Raw genomic sequence first — 15,360 nt, forward strand, 5'->3', positions numbered from 1 at the left:
TGGCAGAGTCCATCAGTTCTCATCTCTTAGGAGTGAAATGTATGAGATTCCTGAAGTGTTACTCTGGTTTAAAAAAAGCCAACACAAAACATGGGGAGAACTCCATTTTGTGATGTTCCCTCTCTCCATTCCTACACTTTCAAGTAGTTTTGTAGCTTTGCACTTCAGGAGAGATAAGCTGTCCAGCTACTTCTTATTCTTGACTTGTAGCCCTGGTTAAGATGATGGCTGGTGTGTCAGTGCTACAAAATGTCTCCTGAAATGTCAAATCTAAACTCTTTGGGTAAAGGCTTAGGAAGAAATGCAGTCTTCAAATCCAGTTTTTAAATGCAATGTGTTGGTCTCAGATAAGTGAATGAGGTCTAATGGTTTGATGCACAGCCTGGGCAATAGGTAGTAGCTGATTTTACTTTTGTATTTGTCCTGTGGTTTTCCTTTGGCCTGTATTTTGGTGTGATGTCCATCACTGCATCAGCAGATCTATTTAAAGGAAAATAACCTGGAGTACCTCTTACTGAGCACTGCTTTCTTGTTAAGCAGTTGGCATGAGCTAATCAGATCCATGTTCAGATCTAGATTTAGCAGAAAGCAGTTGTTTTGTGGTACCAGCCTACCTGAGGAGATGTGCTGTGTGCAGGCCACTTGTGGGTTAGTAATACACTTCTGTGTTTTACCTTGGAACTGGTTGTTAGATTTCAAGTGAGAGGTGGATGTGACTGTTGATTTCCTTGCATCACTTTGAGGCTGATAATTGGACATTTGAAGGAAGTTGATGTCCCCCTGATTTTCTAAGACCTTGCTAAGCCTTCTGATGTTTGCATTCTTGTAACAAACTTTGTCACACACAGTTCTGTAAACAAATTATGTTTTGCATTCTTTCATGGAGGAGAGAATTGATGGACTCTTGGTCTGTCCAATGTCATTGGAGAGGTGGCACTGTCACCCTCCAATCCACTGTCACTTTTGGAAAACTATAAATGTTAGAGTCAGAAAATAAAGGTGCCTCTTTTTTGTTCACCTGGAGAGCAGCAGTGCCCGTGTTGTCATTTCGTGTCGTATTATGACAAGTTTCTATTCAGAAAAGGCTGTATTCAGCTTTGGTCACCATCACTCTTCAGTGCTTTCACTTCTTTTTTCCCTCTTCAGTCTAACAGTTGTGGACTCAGATGGTGCCAGCAACTCCACCACTGCCAACCTGACCGTGAAGAAGGCAGTGGATTATCCTCCAGTGGCCAATGCTGGCCCAAACCAGGTGATCACCCTGCCCCAGAACTCCATCACGCTCTACGGCAACCAGAGCACGGACGACCACAGCATCGTCAGCTACGAGTGGCTGCTCAGCCCCAACAGCAAAGGGAAGGTGATGGAGATGCAGGTCGGTGTCTCCTGTGTTCCACCTGGATTGCTCACTGGCTGGGATTTTATCTCTAATCAAACCAGTTTTAATGGACTGTTGGCAAATGTCTTTCAGAATCCTACAGAGCAAATGCGTGATGATTAAGTATGTGCTTAAAGTTAAATCCTTGTGAAGCTGGTGTTGGTTTAGTGGCTGAGCTGGTGCACCAGCCTCACCACTGGCATCCTGTTCCTCTCTTGAGCAATGCAGTTTTAAAACCTGCTGAAGAAGGGGGATTGAGAGAGGTGGGAACTTCCGAGCTGAATCTTGGAGTCTAAATTTTGCTGATACTGGCGAGACTCTCCTCAGTGCTAAACAGTAAATGTTGGAACTTGTTTCTGTGTCATCATTTTTCTTTTAAGATTATTACTACTGTCAAATTTATAGAATAAAAAAGTCCATGAAGTCAGGTTCACAGTGTGTGGGAGTTGCACTGGGCTCCCCAGAGATTTTACTGGAGTTGGGAACTACTGAATCCCTAAAGGTCTGCTTGGATGGCATTACTCTTGTTATGTCCCACAAGAGTGTTCTTGCAGTGTGCATAAATTTAGCTGCAGGAGCTTTGCACGCTGAAGTGGCACAGACTCCTGCTCCCATAGCAGGAGTTGGTAATAACCCCCTAGAATGTGCTGCTAATAGTTACTTCAGAATCAGAGTCTTCTGGTCCATCATCTTCATGAGGATTGTTTTTAATCCATGAATATCTTTTCTCACAGGGTGTGAGGACACCAGTCTTGCAGCTCTCTGCAATGCAGGAAGGTGATTACACCTACCAGCTCATAGTGACTGACTCTGCTGGGCACCAGTCCACTGCAGAGGTCACTGTGATAGTCCAGCCAGGTAAGCTGCCTTCATCTGCTGTTGCTGCTTCCTTTCCAGGGGTTGGAGGTGAGCAGCAATCTGTCAGCAACCTCTAGATCTTACGGTGACTTTCAGAAAAGCTGCTCTGATTTAGGAACATTCTAGGCTGGTATATTGCTGATAAATGAGCAAAAGAAAGCTTATAGGAATATTGCCTTTGTGGGCCATTCTCTTATTTTACACAGTGTAACCTAATTGATATTTTCCTACAATAAAGGCAGGATTGTATTTCCAAACAGCTGTGTCTGCCCACAGTTCTGGGTCCTGGCACAGGGGCAGGAAAAGTGGAGCAGTACTGAGAGAATGAGAGCAAAAATCAGAGCTCCTAGTTTTCAGTCTCATTTTATTGCAGATGTGTGAATGAAATGCTCATTGGGATTCTTAACTGCTTTTAACCTCACTTTATCTGAGTACAAGGCAGTGGGCAAGGGATGTACTGGGGATCGTGGAGAAAATCTTCATGGTGGTGTTTTAAGCTTCACCTTTATGGTGCGTGTTTGAGAAATCCTGCATTCTTTTCCAGAGAACAACAAGCCCCCAAAGGCAGATGCTGGTCCAGATAAAGAATTGACTCTTCCTGTGGACAGCACCACTCTAGATGGCAGCAAGAGCTCAGATGACCAGAAGATAGTCTCCTATCTTTGGGAAAAAACACGGTGTGTATCACCTTCCATGTTCTTGTGTATCCAAATTTTTCCTTTAAAACACCCCCACACCTCCCTTGTGTTCAGTCATGGTCACGTGGGGCCTGACAAGCTTTACCTGAATAAGACAAGGATTTATATTTGATTGGAAAGAAGGGGAGTTTTCTTTGAGCGTGAGAAATAGCTTTGCCTTCATCTCTAGGCCTGGCTCCCACTCTGAGCGTGGTGTGGCTCAGCTGTGTTTCCATTCACAGCACTGGAGTTCAGGCTTGGTCTCATGGAGAGACTGATCCTTGTAACCAAACAACAGCAGGGCCTCCTAACTCGATGCTTTTGCAGTTTGTTTAAAGGAGGCAGAGTTCTCTTCCAGCTCTAAATTCCCTGAAATGCTTTAGGGAATTCAGGAAAAAGCCTATGATCATCTTGCAGTAGCTTTTTCTGTTTGCTGATGCAAAGTCCGTGCAAAGCCCTAGAAATGAAGAACTGTTATTGCTTTGCACCTTTTTTTTTTTTCTTTACAAAATTGGCTCATTGTGCAGTTCACAAGCCAAGCTGCTGAAAGTACCACTATTTGTAAACACCACTTAATTGCTGTTATCATTGTTCCTCTGGTTTAAAATTAACCAAAATATTAACCTGCCAGAAATAATGCCTTTTGTTCTGGATCCTGCACCTATTCTTTAGATTATCTCGCTGTAACTGGAGAACATAATTTTGATTTTTATAATGGACTATTATTTCCAGGCTCCTGTTTGGAGTGAGGTTGCCTCCCGTGCTCTGTGCAAAGCTTAAACTTATCAAAACCCCTGAAAAAGGTCCAAAACTAACCAAACCCCTTGTGTCTTGGTTAGGGGTCCAGATGGTGTGAAGCTGGAGAATGCCAACAGCAGCATTGCCACTGTCACAGGCCTCCAGGTTGGCACATATGAGTTCACTCTGACAGTGAAAGATGAGAGGAACCTGCAGAGCCAAAGCTCCGTCAACGTCATCGTCAAGGAAGGTACGTCCAGCCATGAGCAGAGCTGCTCAGTCAGGTTATCTCTGAGCAGTTCAGCACACCCTGTGCTCAGAGACACAGCAAAAGTGAGGAATGGAGGGAGACAATGTGGAAAGCACTGAAGTGGCCTTGAGGTTTGCCCTTTTCTGGAGGAATGGTATTTTCAGCTAAATCCTGCAGTATTTCCCTTCTCTTCCCTAGGGTTAGACTGGGATTTCTGGAGCACATTGAGATCTAATGCAGTAATCTTTGATTGGGCATTACGAGATCCTTCTCCAAGTGCTTTCTCTCTGTTTATTTAGAGATAAACAAGCCGCCCGTTGCAAAGATCGCTGGTAATGTTGTCATCACCTTGCCCACAAACACAGCAGAGTTGGATGGATCCAAGTCCTCTGATGATAAGGGCATTGTCAGCTACTTGTGGACCCGGGACGAGGGAAGCCCTGCAGCTGGGGTGAGCTTTCTTTTGTAAGGATCACAAAAATCAGTACAAGGTAGTGTTGACAGCTCCTGAGGAAATACAAAGCTCCTTGTTGGGCTGTTACTCTGTCATATCCTGAAGTATGACAATACATGGTGCTACTTTGATCCTTTGTTTCCTCATACTTACTTTGTTCTGCCTTCCAGGAAGTCTTAAATAATTCAGACCATCATCCTGTCCTCCTCCTGTCCAATCTGGTAGAAGGGACCTACACATTTCACCTCAGAGTAACAGATGCCAAAGGAGAAAGTGATGTGGAAAGGACCACAGTGGAGGTCAAACCTGGTGAGTCTGGGTTTTGTGCTGTACCACATTTGCCTGCAGCCTTCTAATACAGTATACTGGGATTAAAATGGGTCATCAAGTCCAGTTTAGAACTGTAAACATCAAAGTTTGGGGGATGTGGTTGTGTTTTCCTGTGGTTTTTCAGGGCTGACTCTCACTGCTTCTGTTACCTGTGAAAGCCATACTTGTGTCCCTTCCCACAGAGCCACTCTGTAGTTCTGTGTTCAAATCAGAAACATCCTGGAAAGATAGCTAAAAACCTGCCTTGTGCCCAGGCTGCTAAATAGAAACTCTAAAGATCTGTACAATCTACATTCTCTCTAGATCCTAGGAAAAATAACCTGGTGGAGATGATTCTGGATGTGAACGTGAGCCAGCTGACGGAGCGGCAGAAGGGGATGTTCATCCGGCAGATTGGGGTGCTGCTGGGGGTCCTGGACTCAGACATCACCGTGCAGAAGATCCAGCCCTACACTGAACAAAGGTGGGATTCATCTGGGAGGGTACACAGCAAGGAATTGCTTGAGGGTTTGGAAAATCAAGACCTCTTGGAAGGCAGATTGGATCACTGGGACATGTGGAGTTGTTGCTTAACGTTGATATTCCTGCTGGGATCAGAGTTGCCAAGCAGGTCTTGAATATCTTTCCCCTCTGGAGATGGTGCATTGCCCTTGAAAACTGCTGCTGCTAATGTTTTTTCACATCAAACCTGTAAAATAAGAGCAAATCCGATTTGTTTTTTGAAAATTGTGGAGACTGTGTGAGGGGAAGTTCTGCAGCTGGAGAAGTAGTGCGGCTTGGTGCAGGAGTTTGCTGAAACACTTACAACACAGCAGAGTGTGTAACAATCCCCCTCCATGCCAGATTGGTAGCTCATACAATCACAGACTGGATTGGGTAGAAGGGGCCTTAAGGATCATCCAGTTCCAACCACACAGCCCCAGGCAGGGATGTCTTGCACTAATTCTGCAGCAGCTTTATTGCCTTCACGACTGCTTCCACTTAATGTATAAAAAATATTAAAAGCCAATGTAATTTCTGTTTGAAGAGATAGAAAAGCTTCATTTTGATTGCTAACTGGCTTACAGAAAACTGCATTTCTCCTAAACGCATGGAAGTTGGCTGCTGAGCAGGGCTGTAGGTCGGGGTGGTATTGCCTGCCTGGAGAGTGGCAACAAACCATGAGTGGAAATCTGTTGAAATAAGTGCAATATTGCACTTAGTTTTTATTAAAAGGGGAGTAAAGTACCTAAAGCATTGAAGAAGATTTAAGGGATATGCCTAAAGTCCTGCAGCGAGTCAGCAATAAATCTGCTGTTACTTTACACCTAGCTGAGTGCTCTGATGTATCGATTCCTTCGTGTCCACCCGGCCTGCTGTAGCAGGAAAATCAGAATTCATTGTCCATGCAAACCTAGAGAGCTGAGAACAGGGGAGGCAGCACTTTCTGTTGTAACTGTAGCTCTCTGTCTCTGCCGTGAGCAAGCCAGTCGCCCCTGAGTAAGGCAAGTAAGGGATTCCTGTCATTAATGCTTCATCTGTTTATGTGTTCGAGCAGACAAAAGAGTGGGAAGTGTTATAAAGGAGCAGAGATTGTTTCCTGACAGATGGCTTTAAGATCCCATTTTTGCTTCCACTGTCAAAGTAACTTGTGCTGTTAAAAAGATCTTGTTCCTCTGACTGTTGGTTTGCTCTTTTTCACATACTCTGAGGGTTTCACTGATATGCCATTGACTCATAAGCTCACTAGTGATAATAAATCCCAAACATTCCTGCATCCTTCTGTGAGTCTAAAGGATCCACAGGGCTCTGCAAGGTGAGCAAGCCATGAGGAACAAGTTCTTCTATCATGAAGTTAATGCAGTAAAGCTGCAGAATACAGAATCCTTCACACCTGGGTTGTTTTTGGGCTATAGCACTTGGTGCATTCAAACTCAACTTTGCAAGACTGTAAATTTCCATTGTCTGGTGCTGGAGCTCTGTGCTGAGCATGTAAATGGACCCCCAAGTTCCAGGTGTAGTAAAGTCTCAGAGTCCCACAGGGAGGAAGGAAGGAGAGTATGAAAACAGCAAGACTGTAAAGTTTGGGGATTTGATGCTTAGCATGAACGTGCAAAGATCTGCTGGATGTGCAAATTCAAGAACAGTGCAGCCCTAGCTTGGGAAATACGAATGGATCAGATATCCTGAAGAGTTTTCTACTGTAGGACCAGGTCTGCCATTGCTGCTTTCAAACAGAGCCAGAAGCCTGGTCTTCAAATAAATTTGGGATTCTGAGTAAGTCCGTCTCATGACAGACTGGAGAGTGTGGCTCTCCACCTGATGTTTGGAGAAGCAGTAGGTAATTAATAATTCTTGCCTTTCTTCCAGCACGAAGATGGTGTTCTTTGTGCAGAACCAGCCTCCCCACCAGATATTCAAAGGACGAGAGGTGGCCTGGACACTGAAGAACGAGCTGAGGAAACAGCAGTCAGACTTCCTCATCTTCCGGGCACTGGAGATTAACACAGTCAGTAAGTGAGAGTCTCTTGGGACAGACTGAACATCTTTTACCTTCTTTTCAGCTGTCTGACAGAATAAGGGTGCTAAAAACACCCACATGCCCACACACTTACACTCACTGCAGGAACTTTCATGTTAATAAATGGGAAACAGAAAATTAAGTCTATTAGACTATTCACTAATCACTTATTTACCAATTAATTCCGTTTATCCGCTATTCAACTTCTTATAAATAATTACTTGCAGTGTTGCTGTGAAGATAAGAGTTCACAAAACCAAAAGCAGATTGATACTTATGAAACTAAAATACAGTATTAATGGGCTATAGCCACTGAAATCAGTGTCATCCTGAAAACAACAAACTGCACATCTTGGTAGCTGTGAACCCACTCGTTTCCTGTGCAGCACAAACATCAGTCTGCAGGAAATGTTCCCCTTCTATCATTATTTTACATCTTTACATTAGCACTGCTTTTCTTTTATGAGATCCATCCTGTGAGGATCATTTGCTGATCGGTTAGAGATTTGAAACCAGAATTGTGTAAAGTAATTATTTTCATTACTTCCTGATCTTACCATTTTGTGGCCTTCAGTAGCCATTTTTCAGTTCTGTTTGGTGCCTCCAAAGGATCTGTTTGTTTCTTGTCTGTCTCGCAAGCGGGGTTTGAATTGGAAAATCAAAACTTCGTTTAAAAACATTTGCTTGACTAATACATAAATTCCATAACTTGTATATCAAAATGAGGATTTATTAGGCAAAATGTATGTTGCTGGTGAAGTGGGATGTTTCAGTTTGGCAGGAGGCCCAGGTGCTTACTTTGCACTTCTCACCCCTTGTGAGCTATGAATGAGCTACAGAGGGGCCACGTTCAGGTCAGAGCCTGCAGGAGGGGGTGGCTCTATTGAAGTATTTTGTCCCGTTTTTGCCTCACCTGTGAGTCACTTAGTTCACCTTGCTGGTTTTGGCCCCCAGCCTGTCAGCTGAACTGCTCTGAGCACGGGCGCTGTGACTCCTTCACCAAGCGCTGCGTGTGTGACCCGTTCTGGATGGAGAACTTCCTCAGGGTGCAGATGGGGGACGGCGAGAGCAACTGTGGTATGTGACCCCCCCGGGGTGGGCACCTTGGCAGAGGAACCTGTGTGTGAAACCCAGGGTGGGCACGTGCCAGGCACCTGCTGTCTCCCCGTTGCTGACACCAGGCACAGACCCTTGTCTCGCCTCTGGGCAGGTGATGCCTGACAGGGCAGGGAGTCCCCTTCACACCCTCCCGGTGGACACTCACTAAGAGTTGAGTCTGTCCTGGGTGCATAAATCACAGCTCTCTTCTGTCATCTCTGTCCTGCCACAGGAGAGCAACTTTTATAAACCAGCACACAGTGAACACTGCCCAGCAAATCCACACCCTGCATCTTGAGCTTCCCAGGGGGATCTGGTGGTGCTGCCAGTGGGGAACGCCGGCCTCTAATTCTGCAAAGAGGCAGGCCTTGCCTTTTCTTTCCCAAAACCAGTCCCCTCAATTTTGCACTGTCAATTGTATGAGGTGCCAAAATGTGGTTTATCTCCGGGGTTTTGCTTGCAGAGTGGAGTGTGCTGTATGTGATCATTGCATCTTTTGTCATCGTGGTTGCCTTCGGGATCTTGTCGTGGATGGTGATCTGCTGCTGCAAGAGGTGGGACTGAGACCCAACCCCTGCTCTATCCAGGTTTCACAGCCAAGTGTCTGCAGTAGGAGGTTAAAGATTCAAACCCATTGTCCCAGCAGGTCATCTGCTGAGCCTTGGGATGTTGGGTTTTCTCACCTAAGTGTTTCAAGTTAAATGTTGAAGTTCCAGAACTCTGGGTTATGCTAAGAAGCAAAGTTTGGATTAACCTATAAATGTGCAACTGAGCAGCATTTCAGTGTTTCACTTTGTAATGTGAACATAATCCTAAATAGCAAGTGCTTTAGCTTTGAAGATCAGAGTTGTTTTTCTTCTGACTCTTTTAGAAATGGACTGTTCCTTAATTCCTTTTTCTCCCCTTTAGACGGAAAGGAAAATCCAAAAGGAAAAGCAAATACAAGATTTTGGATGCAACAGATCAAGAAAGCCTGGAGTTAAAACCAAATCCCAAAGCAGGTAAAACATGAGAAGGAAGAGCTCAGCACTTCCAGAGTGCTGACTGAAGACTCTTCCTCAGTGGACTTAAAATCACAGTGAAACAAACGTGATGTAGGGACTGACAGAGGGGTCTCAGAAGATCTGAGAGCTTGTCTCAGATCTGTATACGGGGTATTTAGTAAAGTCATCTAACTTTTAGGTTTGGAAATTAAGGCTGAAACTGGCCTGCTCCTGATGGGTCCACTTGGTACCTCAGAAGTAGGAAGTGGATGCATTAAGCTGTGCAGAACAGTTTGACTCAGGAAGCCCAAAACTGGGTCTTAACTGTAAGGTCTTAACTCCTGCTCTGAAGTTTTCCCCTGGGTTCTGGTAGTTCCCTTCTTGCCAATGTGCAATTCTTTGGTCATTCTCTACAGCAAAGCAGGAATTCAGTGGCACTAAACATTACACTAAACTGATCAATACCCAAGATCAGCATCAAAATACTTGTGTACAGGAGAGATTGAGGTTCATTTCTGCTCTGCTACTCACCCACCACAAACAACTGCTTCATCACCTTATTCATTCTTGCTCCTGTGCGCATCAGGCTGTGAAGGTTTCACATTTTAGCTCACCCTCTAGTTTTCCAGTAAGCAGGTGCATTTCAGAGGGAGATCCATGAATTCCTCAGTGCTCCATGTGGCTACAGGTCTGGTGGCCCATTCCAGAAAGGCAGGGTTTGTCTTCAGTGTTCTCAGCCAGCATTTTCCTGCCTGCACTGCTGACCTGAGAGTGCTTGTCAGTGCTTTGTGAAGATCAGGGAGTTATTTCAGGCTGGAGTGTTTTTATCTGATACATGAACCAAGCCATGGCCACCTGCTGACTGACCAGGAAAAGAGGGAAGTGTTGGGAAGGATGTGCCAAGTACAGCCCTGCTGACTGCCAGGGAGCTCTGCAGCTGCTGAGTGTGTGTTTCATATCAGAGTGTGTCCTGGTTTTGTTTAGAGAAGGGGATGTGTTAACTGGGCATGGAAAAGAGTCCCTGATCCTTGTTTGCTAGCAGAAAATGACTGCTCACCCAGGTGTTATCCCATTTAATGGTGTTCCAGCAAAGTGAGCAGTGCCCAAGAGCAGCATGGAGGGCATTGCAGTGACAGACTGATCAGCTGTTCCTCTGAGGACCAGGCTGTCCCAGCTGCTCAAACACGGATACCCTTGCAGGAAACCCGGCTGTGTTTCCCTCCCTCAGCACCCAACTCTGCTTTAATCTGACCATCTGTCACCTCAGAGCCCACTGTGCAATAAATGTGCTAAATGTGCCTCACCATTTGCTCTCTAAACTCATCTTGCTGCTTCTGAGCCTGGCTGCTGACTGAAGTCTTTTTTCCTGCTAGATATGTCCAGGGAGCTTTCTGCTAACAGAGGAAATGTTGCATTTCTCCATTAAGGAAAAGCTAAATTTAAATATTTCCTCTGCTGACAATATCAGTAAATGTCTCTCTCCTGTCCTTGTGCATTAATCTAAATTCATCCTGCTAATTTATCTCTCTTCCCTTGCAGGCAGGAGTAGCAGAGAGGAGAGTAGGGAGAGGGCAGTGAGGTGGCAGAGATCTTCCCTCACACACCTGCATATTCTCTTACTCCAGTTGTGAGCCCTCCAAGCGTTTTCTAGGCAATGCCCCGAGCAAGGTCAGGGAGACAGAGTTCCCACATGTACTCACAGCCCCTTCTGGCCACATCATTGCCTTCCTGTCTGCTTGTTGTGCTTCGTGCTGCCTTGGAGTGTTGTTGTGACCTCTGACATGCCAGAGTGTCTGAGACAGGATCACTTTGGCTTCAGCATCTCAGGGAATAAGAGACACACAGAGGAAAGTCAGATTCTGCTGCCTCTTAGACGTGATCAGAAAAAGGAGACTTAGAGGGGATGGAGCCAGGTGAGGTGGCTCACTGGTGTTAAAAGCTTTTCTAACCTGGCAATGTTTCCCCTTCAAGGCGGCAGACAGAAAGCCCAAGTCCTCAACACGAGCCTGATGCACTCAGAGTCCGAGCTGGACAGTGACGAAGCCATCTTCACGTGGCCTGACCGGGAGAAAGGGAAACTGCTCCGCAGCCAGAACGGCTCTTTGCGCAATGGACAGCTGACCCTCAAAGCCAAGGGCCAGAGGGAGGAAATCCTATAGCTCCCCTTGGGCAGCCTTGGCTGGAGCTCAGCAGGGAAGGCCAATCCCCTCCCTGTCCTACCAGGGCCTTTGGAGGCCGCTTTGACTAGGACAACGCTGCTAACTCGTTTCACAGAAAATAACTTTGGTTTTGTGGGTTTCTTTTCATTCGGTTAAAACTGGTTGTACTTGAATTTGAACTTCAAGGGAAATCAAAGGGAGGAGAAGGCAACTGTGAACCCCAGGAGAAGAGTCAGAAAAGGATGGAGCTGGCATCTGGAGAGGGCAGGACAGAACCACTTGGAGCAACTGTGAATGTGCAGGACCCTCCTAAGGCACCTCAGACTGCAGTGGAGGGAGCACCTGTGGACTTCCAGCTCACTTGCCTTGGAGCTCCTTGGAGAAGGAAAGTCAAGTCCTTGAGCTGTGCTCTGAGCTCCCTTCAGGCTCCCATAGCCTACCACAGGCTACTTGTGCTGTCCAACAACTTTCTTCTCCTTTACTCCCACCTTCCCTAATGGTTTAAGCACTATTTTAATGTAGACTTGTCCTTTCACGTGCACTTGGCTGCTGCTGGAGTGTAGAGCAGGGCAATGTAAACACTCTGGCCACACTGGCAGTTTGCAGGTAGGAGAGGGGTTTGTGGCTGTTCCAAATCGCTGTCAGGCCGCTCTCACGGGGAGTGCTGGGACTTGGTGCCTGTTCGTGTGTGAAAAGCTGACCTGTGGTCACTGCCCAGGCTGGGAGACCCCCTCCTGCAGCAAATTCCTGCTTGGTACCAGAGCTGGGGGACACACACCCACCTTTGGTACCTGTGTCCAACGTCTGGCTTCATTCCAAAGCTGTGACATGTTCTGTGGCCCCAGCACCTTCTGTTGGTCACCAGGCCGTCCGTGAGGCTGGACGTTAACCATATCTCAGTTATGGAACACTATGTACTGTGGTTTTTTTTGGTTTGGGTTTTTTTTTCCCCTTAAAATTTGCACATCCCAGGTGATGGGGATTGGTCTCTGCAGTCCCCAGCTGGCTGCTCCCTCAGGCTGGCAGCTCACTGGCATTGTGCTGTTGTGGCTGCAGAGCCCTGTGTGCTCCTGTCACAGTGTCAAGAGCACACGTGGTGTCCTTTCGTGGTGGAAAAGGGAACCAAGGGTGGTGGGCAGTGCCAGCAGCACGTGGCACAGCGTGTCACTGTGTCCCTGCTGCCTGAGCCCAAGGGCAAGCAGGGAGGTCCTTTCCCACTGCCACTCCCTTATCTCACTGTGCTGCTGTCGTGAGTTGCACCCTGTCCTCAGGCAGAGCTCAGCCTTGTGCTGGCATGAAGGATGCCACTGCTTCTCTGGGGATGGGTGAGCAGTTCATTGCCTTTCTTTGTGTTTAATTTAAAAACTGGAAACTGGTTTCATTGGCTCTTTTTTTTTTCCTTCTTATTGAGCTATGAAAGCCAAAAGGCTTTAAGTTCCTCAGTTGTATTTATATTGCTGCACTACTGATTTGTGTTGAGCTAGATGAAGATTAAACACTATTGAACGTGAGGGGATGTTCCCTCACTGAATGTAGTCATGGCTGCTGCTGAGTTTATTTTTTGGGCAATCAGCTGTTCCTCGGGCCCAGCACCGGAGCCTGCAGCTCTCCCAGTGCTGAGGCCATGGCATTTGCTGGCGTCACAGCACGGGCCACCCTCTGCCTGGGCTGTCTGGCACACAGCTGGGGCTTGGCTCAGGCTTCCCCTTCCTGGAGGCTCCTGCACCCGCTCTCCCCAGGGCTCCTTCCCTCCAAACCACGCAGGACCACCCACGGGGAGGGCTGGCCCTGGGATGCTCCTCAGAGGGCACAGCCCAGCGCTGGCTGTCCCATGGCCCCACACTGAACTCTTGGGTGACACCACCCCCTGCATGGCCCTTCATTTGGATGTAAGTGAACAAACTGTGGGAACAGGAGGGTTTGGAGCTGCAGGGATCGACCAGGTGTGGCCCTGAGGCTGCACCTGGGAGCACTTTGTGCTGGGAGAGGGGAGCTGTTGGGCTCTGCCTGGTTCTGATCCTTGGGGGTTGGGGTCTTTGGGTCCCTCTCTCCTGCCCATCCCAGGGAGGGCCCCCAGCAGCAGGTGGGGACTCAGCCATTGGACATTGCTGCAGGGGTCTGTGCCCTTCTCAACAGGCCCAGGATGGGCTTTCCAGTGAGCCTGGCTGCTTGTTACAGGACAGGGAATTACAATCCCTGCAGCTGTTGCCTCCAACACCTTTGTTCAGCTGTGGTTGTTTCCTTCACCCCTGTGTTTCACTGTGGGGTCACAGCCCTTCAGGCAGGGGTGCTGTACTTGAGGGGCTGCACCCCAACCCAAGTTTGGGCTTTGGGGAGGTCTTTGGCCTTCCCTCTGTGCCCAGCAGCTCCAAGTCACTTGCCACCTCCGAGTGCAGGTTTGTGACAGCACAGCACAAGCTCACACTAGATTCCTGGCTCCCATTAGTATTCCCTGGCTGCACAGCCTCTTCCTCCTCCACGTGTTAACCCTCAGGGCCACCAGCCCTTGGGAATGGGGACAGGCTCTGCACCCCAGCTTTGGGGGTCCCAAGGACATGTGGGGCTGATAGAGGCGAGGAGACCCCCCAGGCTGAAGGTGGGAACTTCTGGCCCGAGGTAGGAGCAGGATGGGCTGTCTGCTGTAGTGCCCCAGGAGCACAGCCCTCCCCAGGTGAGTGCACAGAGCCTCCCTGGGGTTTTGGAATCCCTTTCCTTGCTCTCCTTCTCTCCCAGTGTCACTGATTTTGCTGCTGGTTTGATACCCGAGCCGTGAGCGTGACCTTGCTCAGGAAGGTTTCTGCATTGCTATGCTTTATGATTTCACAATTAGACACTGGCTACAAGTTGCCCATGTGTGGAAGTTAAAGGCTGAGACATCTGTCAGATGAACCAGCACCTTCACTCAATTTTGTTTATTTGAACATATTCAAGTGCTGGTGAAGATGTTTGAGGCAAATTCTGTAGTTTTTAAATAGTTTGCTCTTAAATCTTTTCCACATCCTACTGCATAGCTGGGGGTGCCCAACTGTCTGATGTTTGGTGATTCCAGTGTTACTTGGGTCAAGACTAAAAGTTTTTTTTTTAAACAAAATGCTTCTTGCAAATGGGAAGATGTTTCTTGCAGAGGGGAAGATGTTTTGCTTCTTTGTCCACTTTCAGCTGTGGGACAGTTCTCACCTAAGACTTGATTTCACAGGAAAGCAAAACAGCAGCTGCCCCACACCTGGAGAGCATCACCTCCTCATGCAGCAGAGGAACATTTATTAGTTAGGGGAGTCCTTGAAGGACGTGACTGTGGCCACCCAGCTCTTGCTGGGGCTGCCTGGGTGGGGAGCACCCTTTAGCACCATGGCAGTCAGTAGGGACTGATGGCACCCGGACGCAGGTTTTTCAGAAAGGAGATTCACCTTCAGAGTTGCCCTTCTGTCCATGCACAGTTCACGTGGTCCATGGGGTGGGCTGGAGCCTCCGAGTTCACTTCCCTCAATGTCACCTAAGGACGGAGGAAGCCGGATCTGCTGAGCTCCCCAGCTTGGCTCTGCTCGGTGGGTGGGGAGAACTTGCAGCAGCTCTGGGGCAGTGCCAGGAGAATGGGGTTTCTCACTGCCCTGAGGGCAAAGAGCTGCTCCTGCCTCCAGCAGTTTTTGGTCTGTGTCACATCCCCAGGGTGGGAGCAGGGCCTGGGCTGGAGCCTCAGAGCAGCCCCAGGCTCGCAGTCTGTGAAATGGGTTTTATTGCTGGAATTTCACAGAAACTGAGGCAGCCGTGACAGTGGTCAAGGCAGCAGCTCGAGGGCTCTGCCCAGCACGGCTGCCCCGGTGTTTCGGTGGCTCAGCAGCCCGGGGAAGCCCCGCAGTCCCTCGGGTGCCGGGATTCAAGGCCAGGCGCCTGTCGGACCGCGACGGAGCCGAGGAGGTCGGGGCTGCAGTCGCAGC

The 15,360-nt window shown here is 47.9% G+C and overlaps 1 protein-coding gene across 1 annotated transcript in view; it reads left to right on the top strand.

The window, feature by feature from the left end:
* KIAA0319L (KIAA0319 like) overlaps window positions 1-12,960 on the top strand; it is a 30,630-nt gene extending 17,670 nt beyond the window's left edge. Inside the window, exons 10-21 of the mRNA XM_038160557.1 lie at window positions 1,147-1,375; window positions 2,113-2,236; window positions 2,781-2,913; window positions 3,753-3,901; window positions 4,201-4,352; window positions 4,526-4,664; window positions 4,989-5,148; window positions 7,035-7,177; window positions 8,140-8,262; window positions 8,747-8,837; window positions 9,193-9,284; window positions 11,238-12,960. Coding sequence (XP_038016485.1) covers window positions 1,147-1,375; window positions 2,113-2,236; window positions 2,781-2,913; window positions 3,753-3,901; window positions 4,201-4,352; window positions 4,526-4,664; window positions 4,989-5,148; window positions 7,035-7,177; window positions 8,140-8,262; window positions 8,747-8,837; window positions 9,193-9,284; window positions 11,238-11,425 — 1,723 coding nt within the window. The 3' untranslated portion in view covers window positions 11,426-12,960. The remainder of the gene's footprint in view (window positions 1-1,146; window positions 1,376-2,112; window positions 2,237-2,780; window positions 2,914-3,752; window positions 3,902-4,200; window positions 4,353-4,525; window positions 4,665-4,988; window positions 5,149-7,034; window positions 7,178-8,139; window positions 8,263-8,746; window positions 8,838-9,192; window positions 9,285-11,237) is intronic.
* The last annotated feature ends 2,400 nt before the right edge of the window (window positions 12,961-15,360 follow it).

The sequence above is a fragment of the Motacilla alba genome, chromosome 23 (genome assembly GCF_015832195.1).
Source record: "Motacilla alba alba isolate MOTALB_02 chromosome 23, Motacilla_alba_V1.0_pri, whole genome shotgun sequence".
NCBI lineage: Eukaryota > Metazoa > Chordata > Aves > Passeriformes > Motacillidae > Motacilla > Motacilla alba.